The 17,420-nt window shown below is 52.1% G+C and overlaps 1 protein-coding gene across 1 annotated transcript; it reads left to right on the top strand.

The window, feature by feature from the left end:
- The first annotated feature begins 1,658 nt into the window (after positions 1 to 1,658).
- On the top strand, positions 1,659 to 9,309 carry LOC103126303 (interferon-induced protein with tetratricopeptide repeats 1-like). Its single transcript, XM_007537198.3, has 2 exons — positions 1,659 to 1,853; positions 7,377 to 9,309. Exons 1-2 carry the CDS (start codon positions 1,849 to 1,851, stop codon positions 8,836 to 8,838), a joined length of 1,467 nt encoding a protein of 488 aa, XP_007537260.3. The 5' UTR covers positions 1,659 to 1,848; the 3' UTR covers positions 8,839 to 9,309.
- The last annotated feature ends 8,111 nt before the right edge of the window (positions 9,310 to 17,420 follow it).

Genomic DNA, 17,420 nt, shown 5'->3' with positions numbered 1-17,420 from the left:
AGGTAGCTCCTCAAACGGCAAACTGCCAGAATGTTACCAGTGCCCCAGGAGTCCCTCCTTAAGCTCCTCTCTGTCCATGAACCACATGTGTTTGCACTCACCGGTGATTTGGTGGGTTCCCAAGTTAGTTCTAGCTCTGTCTTATTGTGGCCCAGGTGGTCTCCTTTCATATTCCTAGTTGCTCATCTGTTCTATTCTTACCATAAAGGTTCCCGTTTATTGAAAATTTGCTCCATATCTTGGCAGCTTTCAGCCACCAATTTGCAGATGCTACTATGACTTCCTGGGCAGAGGCCCTCACCCATGTGTCCTGGAGCCTCCCCTCCCCAGAGCCCTGCCCCACTAGGGACAGACAGACACAGGCTGGGGGTGTGGCTCCACCTGCCAACACCCATGTCCAGCAGAGAAGCAATGACAGAAGCCACAACTCCCACCTTCTGCTCCCCATAGAGAACCTGGGTCCCTGCTCCCAGAGGGATAAAGAACAGGGAAGCTTCCAATAAAGGGGATGGGACAGGGGACTCTGGTGCTGGGAACTGTGTGGAGTTGTACCACTATTATCTTACAATATTGTTAATCGTTATTAAATCACTAATAAAAATTGAAATAAGGTAAAAGTCCTGAAAATCCACATTTCTTCAGTAAACTGAAGTGGTGCTTCTCCTGGCAGCCAGCCTGAAGGGCAAAGATACAAGCAGTGGGCATTGTGTTCGTCATGTGGGCTCCGGGCCACCGCCATCACTTTCCTGCTACTGCTGGCTATCTTGGGAGGTGAACAGACCACGGAACCGTGCAGAATGTATTCTCAGAAACGCTGTGGAGACTATGGAAAATTCAAGGAGGTGTGTCTGCAAAGGAAGAAGAGCTTGGTTCAGCACCCACACACGGTGCCAGGCTAACTGGAGGGACTGTCCACCCAGCTCTGTGGGCAACAGTCTAGGAAGCAGAGCAGAGCTCAGGGACAAGATGGCGACGGTCTCTAAGGTCCCCAGCAGTGTCCTCCAGTTGGGAGATGCACAAAGATCGGCTGTCTCCCCTCCCACTCCGCAGAAGTAAGACAAACAAACAAACAAAACCCCCCGGGGGTGTCAATGAGTTCCCTCTCACCTGTGTAAAGGCAGAAGGCGCTGCACAGAGGACACAGCTCTGCAAGCTCACGTGCTTCCCACTGGGAATCTCTAGACAAAACTGGTATCCACCCAGTGATCCACGAGCAGGGTTTCACGGCACGTGGTTCTGCAGAATCCCAGTTTCGGAATCCCCTACTCTTTCAAAAATGTTATTTTGGGGGCATGGCAGTGACACACCTGGCTGAGTGCACACAGACCCCAGTTTAAGCCCCTGGTCCCCACCTGCAGGGGGGAAGCTTCCCAAGGGTGAAGCAGGGCTGCAGGGGTCTCTCTGTCTCTCTATTTCCCCCTTCCCTCTCAACTTCTGGCTGTCTCTGGCCGATAAATAAATACAATTTCATTTTTTTTTCAAAGTACTTGTAAAATAGCACTACTGGAAACATGTCCAGGGACCCCTGTATCAGGAGTCAGGCTCCTGGGCCCCCCAGGTCTCCACCACTTCCCCCAGGGTCCGCCAGTCTGTCCTCACCCCTCCCCGCCCAGAGCAGTCAGAGCCTGTGTGAGCAGCCATCCAGCAGCAGGGCTCTGAAGGCTCAGTTTCCATTTCCCCCGCTCGCTCCAGGGATCCTCAGAGCTCAGCGGTAGTTTTGGTTTCCTTTTCTCTTTCATAAAAACTCAGAGGAAGGGCTGGCGCCCAGGGCTGAAACCTCCCCACTGTTTGTTTGTGACTGAGAAGCAGAATCGAGGAGCCGGAGCACAGCTGCCTGGAGCAGCCACCATGAGGTGAGCGCCCCGGCTTTGCTGCAGGCATGCGGAGAGCCTCTCAAGTCCTCTGCACAGGGCTTCCAGGCCCAGGCTGTTCCCTGCACGCTCAGACGTTAGCGTCATGGATCTCATCCAACCACGGATCTAACTGGCCTGTTCAGGCATTGTTATTCTCGGGCACTTTCTTTTTTTTTTTTTTATAGACAATTTTCTTTTTTTAAAAAAAATATTTATTTATTTATTTCCTTTTTGTTGCCCTTGTTGTTTCCATTGTTGTTGTAGCTATTATTGTTGATGTCGTTGTTGTTGGATAGGACAGAGAGAAATGGAGAGAGGAGGGGAAGACAGAGAGGAGGAGAGAAAGACAGACACCTGCAGACCTGCTCCACCGCCTGTGAAGCGACTCCCCTGCAGGTGGGGAGCCGGGGGCTCAAACCAGGATCCTTATGCCGGTCCCTGCACTTTGCGCCATGTGCGCTTAGCCTGCTGTGCTACTGCCCGACTCCCACTTTTTTTAAAACATTTTTTTGTTTATTTATAAAATGGAAATATTGACAAGACCATAGGATAAGAGGGGGACAATTCCACACAGCTCCCACCACCAGAGTTCCTGTCCCATCCCCTCCATTGGAAGCTTCCCTGTTCTTTATCCTTCTGGGAGCCTGGACCCAAATTCTCTATGGGGAGCAGAAGGTGGGAGTTGTGGCTTCTGTCATTGCTTCTCCGCTGGACATGGGTGTTGGCAGGTGGCTCCACACCCCCAGCCTGTGTCTGTCTGTCCCTAGTGGGGCAGGGCTCTGGGGAGGGGAGGCTCCAGGACACACGGGTGAGGCAATGTCTTGGGCACTTCTGATATGGAGTCAGGCAGCTTAACAACACATGTATAGACAAACATATCCCCAGTTGAAAAACAGAGAAGGAAGAGGAGGAAGAAGAGGAGGAAGAAGAGTAGGAGTAACAGGAGGAGGAGGAATAGGAGGAGGAGGAGGAAGAGAAGGAGGAGAAGGAAGAAGAGGAAGAGGAGGAGGAAGAGGAGGAGGAGGAAGAGAAGAAGGAAGAAGAGGAGTAACAGGAGGAGGAGGAAGAGGAAGAGAAGGAGGAAGAGGAGGAGGAGGAAGAGGAGGAAGAGAAGGAGGAAGAAGAGGAGGAGGAGGAAGAGGAGGAAGAGGAGGAGGAAGAAGAGGAGGAGGAAGAGGAGGAGGAGGAAGAGGAGGAGGAAGATGAGGAGGAGGAAGATGAGGAGGAGGAAGAGGAGGAAGAAGAGGAGGAGGAGGAAGAGGAGGAAGAAGAGGAGGAGGAGGAAGAGGAGGAGGAGGAAGAGGAGGAGGAGGAAGAGGAGGAGGAGGAAGAGGAGGAGGAGGAAGAGGAGGAGGAGGAAGAGGAGGAGGAGGAAGAGGAGGAAGAGGAGGAAGAAGAGGAGGAGGAAGAGGAGGAGGAGGAAGAGGAGGAGGAAGAGGAGGAGGAAGAAGAGGAGGAGGAAGAGGAGGAGGAGGAAGAGGAGGAGGAAGAGGAGGAGGAAGAGGAGGAGGAGGAAGAGGAGGAGGAGGAAGAGGAGGAGGAAGAGGAGGAGGAGGAAGAGGAGGAGGAGGAAGAGGAGGAGGAGGAAGAGGAGGAAGAGGAGGAGGAGGAAGAGGAGGAGGAGGAAGAGGAGGAGGAGGAAGGGGAGGAGGAAGAAGAGTAGGAGTCACAGGAGGAGGAGGAATAGGAGGAGGAGGAGGAAGAGGAGGAGGAGGAAGAGGAAGAGGAGTGGGGTGGGGGAGGAGGAGGAGGACACCGAGGGTCCCCACCCAGTGACCAGTAACCAGTGACCAGTAACCAGCTGCAGCAGAAAGAGGACTTTTCCTTGGGCCTAGGGGAGGCAGCCAGCAGCAGGCACTCTGACCACCAGCCAGATGCGAGCAGCGCAGGCCGGGCCTGAAGCAAAGTCGCCAAAAGCCCCACTGCTTTCCTTTTTATTTGTTTTATTATTTATTGTTTTTTATTGTTGTTGTAGTTATTATTGTTGTTGTTGTTGATGTCATTGTTGTTGGATAGGACAGAGAGAAATGGAGAGAGGAGGGGAAGACAGAGAGGGGGAGAGAAAGACAGACACCTGCAGACCTGCTTCACCGCCTGTGAAGCGACTCTCCTGCAGGTGGGGAGCCGGGGGCTCGAACCAGGATCCTTACGCCAGTCCTTGCGCTTTGCGCCACCTGCGCTTAACCCGCTGCGCTACCACCCAACCCCCTCCTTTTTAATTTTTTAATTATCTTTATCCATTATGGGATAGAGACAGCCAGAAATTGAGATGGAGGAGGAGACAGAGAGACAGAGAGACGCCGACAGCCCTGCTTCACCACTTGCAAAGATTTCTCCCTGCAGGTGGGGACCAGCGGCTTGAACCCCGGTCCTTGTGTGCTGTGATGTGCGCTCAACCAGGTGCGCCACCACCCAGCCCTCTGCTGCATTTCTTTCTTTTGTTTCATATGTCTGATGAATCTGAATTAGAAATTCGTTTCTGTGGTTATTTCAAAGCCCGCTCACTGCATGTACAGCTGCAGCCACGGGTGGCTCAGCCCTGCTGTGGGGAGCCGCTTGTCTTTCAGAGCTGGGAGGACACTCGCCAAGGCTTCTGAGGTCCCGCAGACACTTCCCACGTGTGTGCTGTGACCAGGGAGGCCCGGCTGCAGGCGTCTGTGCACTGTGCTGACATGCCCTGTGTGTCACGCCCAGCCTGAGCAGCCTATCAGCAACAGAAAGAAGACGGTCTAGAATAAGTCCTATTAGAGGAGACCTCACTGGGGTGGGGACCTGGGGTGAGGACACACCAGGTAGAGTGCACGTGTTACAGTGTGCAGGGCCAGGGCTCAAGGCCCCACCTCAGGAAGGGAAGCTTCAGCAAGGGGGAAGCAATGCCACAGGCGTTTCTGTCTCTCTCCCTCTCTGTTCCCTCCCCTGTCTTTTTCTCTCTGTATGTCTCTGCCCAATAAAAGCAATCAATAAATAAATGAATGACTTTTGGGGGGTCAGGCAGTAGTGCAGCGGGTTAAGCGCACATAGTACAAAGCACAAGGACCCGCAAAAGGATTCTGGTTTGAGCCCCCGGCTCCCCACCTGCAGGGGAGTCGCTTCCCAAGTGGTGAAGCAGGTCTGCAGGTGTCTGTCTTTCTCTCCCCCTCTGTCTTCCCCTCCTCTCTCCATTTCTCTCTGTCCTATCCAAAAAATGGGGGCAGGGGAGGAATGGCACAGAAGCAGTAGATTCATAGTGCAGAAACAGAGTCACAGCTATAACCCTGGACGCAAACATAAACATAAATAAATAAATAAAAATAACTTTTCTAAAAAGGCTGCAGGCACTCTGCATGGGAATGCTTCGTGTGTGGCTGTGTGTAAATCATGAGGGATGCTGGCATACAGCTGGTTACCTGTTCAAGGGACATTTTGAGGCGGAGAAAATGACACTGGAAATCACTGCCAAGACAGTGGAGCCTTCCTGGGGACGTCCCTAAGTTAAAAGTATTAACTTCCTCATAAAAATGTCGGTCACATAAATAGATACGTCAAGTACCATGTAGTAGATGTGCAAGGAAATTATATCAGTACTAGCGATCTTGATTTGTTTTTGTCGTAAGTGAGTCTTCAATGCTCTGGGCTGACTTTTTCAGGTAGAAAGAGAGAGGGAGAGGGAGAGGGAGAGGGAGAGGGAGAGGGAGAGGGAGAGGGAGAGGGAGAGGGAGAGGGAGAGAGAGAGGGAGAGAGAGGAGGGCTGGGCAGTGGCACACTGGGTTAAGCACACACACTACCAAGCACAAAAACCCAGGTTCCAGCCCCTGCTCCCCACCTGCAGGGGGACACTTCACCAGCAGTGTCTGTCTTTCTCTCCTTCGCCATCTCCCCTTCCCTCTCAATTTCTCTCTGTCCTGTCAAATTAAAAAAGAATGATGAAAGAAAGAAAGAAAAAGAAAGAAAGAAAGAAAGAAAGAGAAAGAAAGAAAGAGAAAGAAAGAAAGAAAGAAAGAGAAAGAAAGAAAGAAAGAAAGAAAGAAAGAAAGAAAGAGAAAGAAAGAAAGAAAGAAAGAAAGAAAGAAAGAAAGAAAGAAAGAAAGAGAAAGAAAGAAAGGGCTGCCAGGAGCAGTGGATTTATAGTGCTGGCACCAAGCCTCAAGGATAACCTGGGAGGCCAATAATAATAATAATAATAATAGAATAGAGAGAGAGACCACAGCACCAGAGCGTTCTCCAGTGCTGTGGGAGCCGGGCTCGAGCCCAGACTGCACACACAGCAAGCCAGGCCTGCAGGTCAAGTGGGCTGCCCTGACAGCCTGGGCCCAGCGCTAGTCTGCGCAGCCATTCTGGGGCTGGCCTTGTGACGGGCACGCGCTGGCGTCTGCTGTGGCCTCAGCGTCCGGCTCCCTCATGAGCACAGCCACGTGCCCCCTGCCGGACTCCGACCAGACAGGCTTGGTGCAGAAGGTGCTTGACGCTCACTGCACGCCCCCGTCCATCACTCGTTACAGCGACGTCACACCAGCCAGAGGCCCAGGACATTGGGCCACTTCCCACCATGAGAAAAAAATATACTGGGGCCAGGTGGTGGCGCACCTGGTTGAGCGCTCACATTACAGCGCACAGGGACCCTGGTTCAAGCCCCCATCCCCACCTGCAGGGGGGAGAGCTTTGTGAGTGGTGAAGCAGGGCTGCGGGTGTCTCTCTGTCTCTCTCCCTCTCTGTCTCCCCCTCCCTCTCAACTTCTGGCTGTCTCTATCCAATAAATAAATAAATAAATATAACTAATTCAAAAAGACCTTGCAGGAGCAAAGGCTGCAGCTCATGTCGGATTGGCACAAGCATTCAGTGCCCAGTGAGGAAGGGCCCTCTCTTCCGTGAGGGCTCAGAAGCAGTGTGTGGAAGGTGATGCAGGCGAGACTGGAAGCTGTCTTGACCCCTGAATCACCTGACAGTCAGGATGCGGGTGCACTTGGCCGAGCCTGGGTTCAAGACCCCAGTCCTCACGCGGGTGGGACGGAGCTTCACAAGCAGTGAAGCAGGGCTGCAGGCGTCTGTCTCTCTCTCCTCTGTCTCCCTACTTCGTTTCAGACTCTCTCTGGCTCTACCCAAGAAATGAATATTTAAACATTTGATTAAATAATAACTCTTGTCGGTAAAGAACCTGCCTGAAGAGAGCCGCCTTCAGTAAGGAAAATAGATTTTCCCTCTTTGTGGCCATCGAACTCGGAGCGTCAGTAGAGGCTGGGTGTCGGGTGGGAGTCATCAGGTGAGGTGCTCGGTCCCAGCAGACGCTAATGGCGGGCGCCTGGCGGTGGCACACGTAGCTAAGCACCTGGTACCCACACTGGCACCTGGGCTCGAGCCCCAGTCCCCCCCCCCCGAGGGGGAAACCTTCACAAGCGGTGAAGCAGGGCGGCAGGTGTCTCTCTTTCTCTCCCCTTCTCTCTCAATGTCTCTCTGTCCTGTGCAATAAAATGGGAAAAAACGGCCTCTGGGAGCAGTGGATTCATAGAGCCCCAGCGATAACCAAACCGTTGTGGCCTGTCCCCACAGTGTGGAGTCAAACAGGAGCCGCCTGGAAGACAGCCTGCATCAGCTGAGATGTCACTTCACTTGGGAGTTGCAAATTGAAGACGATGAAATGCATGATCTAGAAAACAGAGTCTTCGACCAGATGGAGTTCTTGGACACCCAGTGCGGCATGCACAACCTCCTGGCCTACGTCAAGCACCTGGAAGGCCGGGATGAGGAGGCTCTGGGGAGTCTGCGGGATGCCGAGGAGGCCATGCCACAAGAGCACGGCCATGGGCCAGATGTGAAAAGTCTGGTTACCTGGGGAAACCTGGCCTGGCTGTGCTACCACACGGGCAGACTCGCAGAAACCCAGAGTTACCTGGACAAGGTAGAAGCCATCTGCAGGAAGTTTTCAGGTCAATCCAGCTACAGAATGGAGAGTCCTGAGATGGACTCTGAGGAAGGATGGGCTTTGCTGAAGTGTGGAGCAAAGAATTACGAACGGGCAGAAGCTTGCTTTGAAAAGGCTCTAGAAGCGCAGCCTGAGAATCCTGAATTCAGTGCTGGGTATGCAATTGTCATCTACCGTCTGGATGGCATAAACAGGACATCGCTGAGCCTGCAGCCCCTGCAAAAGGCCCTCCGCTTAAACCCAGAAAATGTGTATGTTAAGGTTCTCCTGGCCCTGAAGCTTCAGGATCTCAGACAAGAAGCTGAAGCAGAAAAGCACATTGAAGAAGCGCTCAGCAGCACATCTTCACAGACCTATGTCTTGCGATACGCAGGCAAGTTTTACAGAAGAAAAGGCTTTCTGGATAAAGCTCTTCACCTCTTTAAAATGGCCTTGCAGGCCACACCTTCCTCCGCCTTACTGAACCACCAGATAGGGCTCTGCTACAGGGCACATGTCTTGCGAATCAAGAAAGCCGCCAACTGGAAGCCCCGAGCACTGGACAGAGAAAAGGTTGAGAAAATAGCAAGGTTAGCCATACGCCATCTGGAATTTGCCGTGGAGCAAAAACCCACTTTTGGGATTGCCCACGTGCACCTGGCCGAGATGTACACAGAGACAGGCAACTACAGAAAGGCTGAAGAGACTTACCACAAAGTCCTGAACATGACGTCACTCAAAGAAGAGAAGCTGCAGGAGGTCCACTTCCAGTATGGCCGATTTCAGGAATTTCAAAGGAAATCTGAAGTGGACGCAATTGTCCACTACCTAAAGGCAATCAAGATAGAAACACCGTCGTTTTCAAGGAATAAGAGTATCCAGTCTTTGGAGAAACTGGCTCTAAGGAGACTTCAGAGAAATGCATTGGACGCAGAGGGTCTGAGCTTCCTTGGGTTGATCTGCAAACTGAGAGGAGACTTGAGTGAGGCCGTGGGGCAGTATGAGCGAGCCCTGAGGCTGCTGGCCGGGAGGCCCCAGGAGGGCGACAGTCACAGCCCACAGGGGGAAGGTCCACCTGCCCGGGACCGGTCCACCGGGGGTGGCCGCTGAGGTCAGAAGGGCGGGAAGGGCCTGGGGCTCCGAGACCCTGCTGCACCAGGCCAGGTGCCACACAGGGGTGGGGGTGTCGCAGGTGTGGGGGTGTCGCAGGTGTGGGTGTGGGCGTGGCTGGGGAGGGAGGGGCTGGCGGGGCTGCCAGGGACTAACACACCTGTGGGCTGGAGGGCTGCCTAGGTGGGCCAGCCATCACCTCCCTCTCCCTCTTTCTTTACTTCCCTACCCCTCTCTCTCTCCCCATCTCTCTCCCTCCCTCCCTCTCTCCCTCCCTCTCTCCCTCCCTCTCTCACTCCCTCTCTCTCTCCCTCTCTCCCCTTTCTCTCCCACCCTCTCTTTCCCTCTCCCTCTCCCTCCCTCTCTCTCTCTCTCCCTTGCTCTCCCCCCCACATGCACTCCAACATGTGGGGGCTCTCCATTTTTGTGAATAAACTTTAAAATTCCTGAAAACCCTGTTTTCTGCTCAGCTCTTTGTTGGGATTATGCATGAGGAGGCTTTGCACAGGTGGGAGCACTCGTCCCCCCAGTACAAGTCTGTCAGTCGCTCCTAGGAAGGAACTGTCAAAGGGCAGCAGGGGGCCGGGCCATGGCGCACAGGGACCCAGGTCCCATCCCCTGCTCCCCACCTGCAGAAGGGACACGTCACACGTGGTGAAGCCGGTCTGCAGGTGTCTCTGAGCCTCTCCTCCATCTTCCCCTCCTCAATTTCTCCCCGTCCTAGCAAAATAAAATCATTTACATTTTTTAAAGGACACTAAAATAAATAAAAACAAAGCAAGTTGCTCTGATTAAAAAAATAACAAAAGAAGAAGGCAATCATCAAACAGTAAAAGGAGGCTCCCTCCTGTCCAGGGCAGAGGCCTGCGCTCACCAGCTTCATGGGGAGCAGGGACAGTGCAGTGCTGTGAGCAGCGCCTGCCTCCTCAGCCTTGGTGATCCAGGGAGGTGTGTTGTCACAGAGCAAGATGAAGACTGTTTCTCCTCAGCCTTGGTGATCCAGGGGGTGTGTTGTCAGAGCAAGATGAAGGCTGATTCTCCTCAGCCTTGGTGATCCAGGGTAGTGTGTTGTCAGAGCAAGATGAAGGCTGATTCTCCTCAGCCTTGGTGATCCAGGGTAGTGTGTTGTCAGAGCAAGATGAAGGCTGATTCTCCTCAGCCTTGGTGATACAGGGGGTGTGTTGTCAGAGCAAGATGAAGGCTGATTCTCCTCTGCCTTGGTGATACAGGGGGTGTGTTGTCAGAGCAAGATGAGGGCTGATTCTCCTCAGCCTTGGTGATCCAGGGTAGTGTGTTGTCACAGGGCAAGATGAAGGCTGATTCTCCTCAGCCTTGGTGATCCAGGGTAGTGTGTTGTCAGAGCAAGATGAAGGCTGATTCTCCTCAGCCTTGGTGATCCAGGGGGGTGTGTTGTCAGAGCAAGATGAGGGCTGATTCTCCTCAGCCTTGGTGATCCAGGGTAGTGTGTTGTCACAGGGCAAGATGAAGGCTGATTCTCCTCAGCCTTGGTGATCCAGGGTAGTGTGTTGTCAGAGCAAGATGAAGGCTGATTCTCCTCAGCCTTGGTGATCCAGGGTAGTGTGTTGTCAGAGCAAGATGAAGGCTGATTCTCCTCAGCCTTGGTGATCCAGGGTAGTGTGTTGTCAGAGCAAGATGAAGGCTGATTCTCCTCTGCCTTGGTGATACAGGGGGTGTGTTGTCAGAGCAAGATGGAGACTGATTCTCCTCAGCCTTGGTGATCCAGGGTAGTGTGTTGTCAGAGCAAGATGAAGGCTGATTCTCCTCAGCCTTGGTGATCAAGGCAAGTGTGTTGTCACAGAACAAGATGAAGACTGATTCTCCTCAGCCTTGGTGATCCAGAGTAGTGTGTTGTCACAGAACAAGATGAAGGCTGGTTCTCCTCAGTCTTGGTGATACAGGGAAGGGTGTTGTCAGAGCAAGATGAAGACTGATTTTCCTCAGCTTTGGTGATCCAGGGAGGTGTATTGTCACCGGGCAAGATGAAGGCTGGTTCTCCTCAGTGGGTCATGCGTTCTGAGTGCGGCCAGGCAGCAGCTGCTGTTCTGCTGTTCCAAGCTACTCACAGCCCTGTGCTCATGGCTCCATTGCTCACGCCCCCAAGGAGAACAGCACCTACACATGTTGTGGGAAGCTGGGTGACCAAGTCATGGGGTGAGGTGGGTAGCGGCCAGGTGGTGGCGCACCTGGCTGAGCTCACATTGCAGTGCTCAAAGACACAGGTTCAAGCCCCTGGTCCCCACCTGCAGGGGGGAAGCTTCACAAGTGGTGAAGCAGAGCTACAGGCATCTCCGCCCTCCACCATTCTTTCTTTTCTTTTCTTTTCTTGCCTCCAGGGTTATCACTGGGGCTGGGTGCCAGCACTACAGACCCACTGCTCCTGGAGGCCACCTTCTCCCATTTTATCGGACAGGACAGAGAGAAATCGAGAGCAGAGGGCGATATAGAGAGGGAGAGAGAAAGACAGACACCTGCAGACATGCTTCATCACTCCTGAAGCTTCCCCATGAAGGTAGAAAGTGGGGGCTCGAACCCAGGTCCTTCTGCAGGTCCCTGTGCTTAGTACTGTGTGTGTTTAACCAGGTGCACCACCTCCTGCCCCCCATTCTATAGATATAGATAAAGATATACAGATGCAAAAATGGGCCAAAAATGTAGATGTAGATATAGATAGGAAGTGATAGATCAAAAGGCAGCCCATATCTGTGACCTTGGGAGAGCCACTGCAGTTCCCAAAGGGGAGAACAGGACACAGAGCTCAGGTGGTGGGAATGGTGTGGAGTCAGACGCCTCTAGCCTTATATCTTATAAATCAGTATTAAATCACAACAAAGGAGATTTGCGTTCACAGCACAATCAAGAAAACAGTATAGATTTCTCTGGCAGCCACTTTTTTTTGCCAGATTACACTTTTAAGTATTTTATTTTTGCTGGCTTATTTTCCTGCTCAATAAACATTAACAACAAACTCTTAAATAGAACTGCCCTGGAAAGCATTACGTTGGATCTCTGAAACTCTGTGTCAAAGAGAATGAACGGATGTTACAATGGTTAAAAACAAAACAAGAAATCTAGGTCTGGAAACGGTTCTCTGTCTCTGGTCCTGCTCTGGTCTTCTGTCACCCGTCCTGTTCCCACCCTGGCTGAGGACGCTGGCCTGCTCAGAGGGATGAGACTGCGGGGACACACCCCTGCTGCCCTGCCCAGCCAGGACCCAGCCGAGAACAGAGGGGCAGCTTCCTGAGCTGGAGTGTCAGCACTTCCTGTTGTGCCTGACACGGGTGGGTCTTGAGGATTAAGCAGGTGAGCTCCACTCCGGTCAGGGTCAGGGCACTGAAGTGGCCATGCTGGGCTCCGGTTCTCTCTGCTTTGTCTTCCTCCCTAAACATGCCCTGCATTCCTGACTCGGGTGGCATCTGAGAGCCAGGTCTCCAGGGCTGCTGCCCCTTTCTCTGACTGAGAAAGGACAAGGCACAAGCCCGGGAGGTGGCGCAGTGGATAAGGCACCGGACTCTCATGCAGGAGGTCTGGAGTTCGATCCCCGACAGCACACGTACCAGAGCGATGTCTGGTTCTTTCTCTCTCTCTCTCCTATCTTTCCCATGAACAAATAAATAAATCCTTTTTAAAAAAGGACAGAGCGTCTCACCCCGGGCCAGTCTGTCCTTCTGACTGCAGTCTGTGAGTCGGACATCGGGACATCACAGCAGTCTGCCTTCCATGAGGGAGAGATGCAGACATGGCAAAGGACCCCAGCCCGGTCACCTTTCGCTGGGTGGTCCCGGGGTCCGCAGTGTGGGACCAGGGCCACATGTGTCAGCTCCAGACCCATCTGCGCCCATCTGTGGCCTGGGGTGGGTGCCGGCCAGGCAGGCAGGGTGCCGGGAATGCGGGAATGCAGGCGGCGTCACGCTCAGGGCCCGGGGACCTGGGCGACCTGAACACTCGGACTTTGTTCCCGTGGGCTAGTCAGGACGCACGGCGCCCGTCTGCAGCTCTCCTGTGGACACGCAGGGTGTGGCCGGGGGCTGGCAGAAGGGCTGCGTGGTCTTGGAAGGGCTGCGTCCTTGGGGACATAACAGACCAGCCAAAAACCAATTTCATTCAGCCAGTCATTTTGTTCCGGTCAGTTCACTGTCGACGCGATTCCGTTGAATCTTCTCAGAAGGGCCACATGTGTGGCTCGTTGCCTCCAGGGCTGTCTCTGGGGCTCGGTGCCAGCACCATAAATCCACTGCTCCTGTGGCCATTATTTTTTTTAATTTTATTTGACAAGACAGAGAGAAATTGAGAGAGAAGGGGAGAGAAACTGCAGGCCTGTTTCACCACCCATGAAGTGTGCCCCCTGCAGATGGGGAGCTGGGGGCTTGAATCCAGTCCTGGGATCCCCACACAGACATGATGGGCCCAGGCCTCTCACAGACCCCTCTCTCCACCATCACTGTCACCTCCCTCAGGAACGTCAGCACAAGCCCTCCTGGGGCCTCTCCAGGACCTGCCCTCACCTGGCAGAGCAGCCATGGTGGGGACTCCCCACTCTCTGAAGGGAGGCTGGTCAGCCTGCTCTGCCCCTCGAGGAAGACGGGTCCTGAAGTGAGAGCAGCCTAGAATGTTCCAGCTGTGACCATGATCTGTGAGCACTTTAAAAATATTCAGTCCCAGGCGGGGGAGACAGCATAATGGTTCTGCAAACAGACTCTCATGCCTGAGGCTCCTAAGTCCCAGGTTCAATCCCCAGCACCACCATAAGCCTGAGCTGAGCAGTGCTCTGGTGTTTCTCTCCCTCTCTCTCTCTCTCTCTCTCTCAAAAAAAAATTAATAAAAAAATTTTTTTTAATAAAATAAAATAAATATTCAGTCCCTAATTTTAGAAACATGTGCATGTTGGGGAAAAAAATACATTGTATTTCACTGATGGATTTCACTTTCTGTCTGTTGTGTCCAATTACAAAAGAAAAAGTTATTGTTATGTGGAAAACTGGGAAATGTTATGCATGTATAAACTATTGTATTTACTGTCGAATGTAAAACATTAATTCCCCAATAAAGAAATTTTTTAAAAAGAAGAAATAGAAATGTGATTCCTGTGCTTGGGAACAGTGGGAACAGGTGTGCTTAGCCAGTGTGCCCCTGCCTGCCCCTGCATGATGCCTTTTTCTATTTTGAAAGTAGTTTTACTTAAAGCGACAAAAAGCAGTTAGGACTTCAGGACCTGACTATAACAGCAGCATCATAGCCCTCCTTGGTCAAACTCTCCCAGGGCCAGGCTGCCGCTGCTGCCGGTGGGAAGGCGCCCTGACCAGGGCCTCTCGGGGCTCCCACAGCAGAGGCTGCAGGGAGCAGAGGGTCCAATACCGGTCCGGCCTTTGGTGCTTTTTTGCTGGGTCATAGCAGCCTTTGACACAGTTTCGACAGGGAATGGGCGGTTAGTACTATTTAGTGATGCTTGTCTTGTGAAATCGCTAGATGGAAAAATGGACTTCAGCTTCTATTTTGATCGGCTGACTTTCAGCGTGGTGTGGTGTGGTGTGTGAAAAGCACGAGTCATTCTGATGTGGAATCCTGAAATCTGATGCACGTGAACCTGCCCCCCCAAAAAATCCAAATTAGACAGAAGCAAGAAAACAGTTTTTAAGAGTTTTGAGAACTCTGGTGGTGACCTCTGGGCGTGGGGCACAGAACCTCAGTGGTGGGCGTGGTGTGGAACCACATACTGGCACCTCACAATCTTATAACAAACTATTAATAACAAAAAAGGGAGCCAGGCGTAGCGCAGCAGGTTAAGCACAGGTGGTGTAAGGATCCCGGTTCGAGCCCCCGGCTCCCCACCTGCAGGGGGGTCACTTCACAGGTGGTGAAGCAGGTCTGCAGGTGTCTGTCTTTCTCTTTCCCTCTCTGCCTCCCCTCCTCTCTCCATTTCTCTCTGTCCTATCCAACAACAACATCAATAACAACAACAATAACTACAACAATAATAACAAAAAAGGTCAACAAAAGGAAATATATAAAAAAAAAAAAAAACCATGCGTCAGGGACCTGCTGGTAGTGCAGCGGGTTAAGTGCACACAGCACGAATCACAAGGACCTGCACAAGGATCCTGGTTCAAGCCCCCGGCTCCCCACCTACAGGGAGGTCCTTTCACAGGCGGTGAAGTAGGTCTGGAGATGTCTCTCTCCCCTTCTCTGTCTTCCCCTCGTCTCTCCATTTCTCTCTGTCCTATCCAGCAATAACAACAATAGCAATAACAACAAGGGCAACAAAATGGGGGAAATGGCCACAGGAGCAGTGGATTCGTGGTGCAGGTACCGAGCCCCAGCGATAACACTGGAGGCAAAAATAATAATAATAATAATAAATCATGAGTCATGGTAAAACTTACTGAGTTAGGGTGGATGGCAGTTTCTTTCTGCATGGGTGTTGGTGGTCCTATCTGTCCCTGAGCTGAGCTGTCTTGGGTCACACCGTCGAGGAAACAGACTCTGAGATCAAGAGCTGCTAAGCAGTCTGTGTGTGTGGGGCGTGCCAGGCCTCCTCGGCACGTGTGCTCTGCAGGCCCGCAGCCAGCGGTCCCACTGTTGTACTCGGGCAAGACCACGGGAGGAGGAATTAAGTTTTCACACAGCCTCATAATGTTACTTTCTAAAATCAGTTTTACTGCCATGCCTTAGGAACCTAGTCACTTTGCAATCAGTTGGAGTAGTAAATAGGTTTCTGTTTCTTTGCTTCACTTAGGAGGTCCGCAGGCTGACGGTCTTGGCTGGTCACCTCACCCCTGGTGTCTCAGTGCTCCATATTCAGTAGTGAAAAAAAGATGCTAGGAAGATGGCTTTGCATCAGTCAGGCACAGTGCTACTCGCTCTCTATGGAACACACAATCTCTTCTCAGCTGTACAGGCCACGGGCGTTAGGCTAGGTGTAGGAGGTGACGGGACTGGGGGGCTCACCTGGTTAAGTGTGCACATTACATTACAGCTCACTAGGACCCAGGTTCAAGCCCCCAGCCCCCGCCTGCAGGGAGGAAGCTTCACAACCAGAAATGCCCATCTGCCTCTCTTCCTCTCTGTCTCCTCCTCCCCTCTCAATTTTTCTGTCTCTATCCAATGAGAATAAATAAATACATAAATAGGCCAGGCAGTGGTGCACCTGCAGGGGGAAAGCTTCACAAGTGGTGAAGCAGGGTTTCAGGTGTCTCTGTCTCCCTTTCTCTCTCTCTCTCTCCCTCCCTCCCTCTTTCCCCCTCCTCTCTCAATCTCTCTCTCTCTCTATCCAATAATAAATAAGTGGGCCCCTTGGAATATACCTAAAATAAACTTCCTAGCTTCTTCCCACAGGAAAACGCCTAATTTCAACTTCTCTATTCCTACCTATGGGTTCCTGTTTATTAAACAATTTGTCCTGCTTTATATTTTACTGCCTTTCAGCCACCGAGTTGCAGATGCTGCCATGACGCCATCCTGACTTCCCTGGGCAGACGCCCTCACCCGTGTGTCCTGGAGCCTCCCCTCCCCAGAGCCCTGCCCCACTAGGGACAGACAGACACAGGCTGGGGGTGTGGGTCCACCTGCCAACACCCATGTCCAGCGGAGAAGCAATGACAGAAGCCAGAACTCCCACCTTCTGCTCCCCATAAAGAATTTTGGTCCAGGCTCCCAGAGGGATAAAGAACAGGGAAGCTTCCAATGCAGGGGATTGTACCTGTTATCTTACAATCTTATTATTCATGATTAAATCACTAAGAAAAACTTTTAATAATAAATAAATGAGCCAGCCAGTGGTGTGCCCGGTGGAGTGCACACATTACCGCGCACAAGGACCCGGGTTTCAGCTGCTGGTCCCACCTGCAGGGGGGAAGCTTCATGAGTGGTGAGTCTCTCTGTCTCTCCCTATCTCCCTCTTCCCTTTTAATTTCTCTGTTTCTATCTAATAATACATAAATTTAAAAGAGGAGGAAAAGAAGGAGGAAGAAGAAAAAGAAGAAGGAGAAGAAGAAGAATGGAAGGAGGGAAGGAAGGAAGCAAGAAAGAAAAAAAAAGAAAGAAGAGAGAGATTAAGAAAGAAAGAAAGAAAGAAAGAAAGAAAGAAAGAAAGAAAGAAAGAAAGAAAGAAAGAAAGAGAAAGAGGGAGTCTGGCGGTAGCACAGCGGGTTAAGTGCGCAGGTGGCCCAAAGCGCAAGGACCGGCCCCGGTTCAAAACCCCCCCCCCCCACACCTGCAGGGGAGTCGCTTCCCAGGCGGTGAAGCAGGTCTGCAGGTGTCTGTCGTCTGTCTTTCTCTCCCTCTGTCTGTCTTCCCCTCCTCCCTCCATTTCTCTCTGTCCTATCTAACAATGACGACATCAATAAAAACAACAATAAATAACAAGGGCAACAAAAGGAAAAATAAACATAAAATTAAAAAAAAAACTGAAAAAAGAAATAGAGAGAGAGAGAGATTAAGAAAGAGCGAGGCAGCCATGCAGGAAGTGCAGGGACCGGCCCCAGCAGCAGGGAGCCCGCAGGCCATCTGTGTCCCCAGGAAGCAGGGACCCTGTGGCCTCGCCCCCAGGCCCGCCCAGCGCAGGTCCT

Source organism: Erinaceus europaeus, chromosome 1 (genome assembly GCF_950295315.1).
Source record: "Erinaceus europaeus chromosome 1, mEriEur2.1, whole genome shotgun sequence".
Lineage (NCBI taxonomy): Eukaryota > Metazoa > Chordata > Mammalia > Eulipotyphla > Erinaceidae > Erinaceus > Erinaceus europaeus.
The sequence above is the reverse complement of the archived record's forward strand: the minus strand, read 5'-3'. Positions and strand labels throughout refer to the sequence as shown.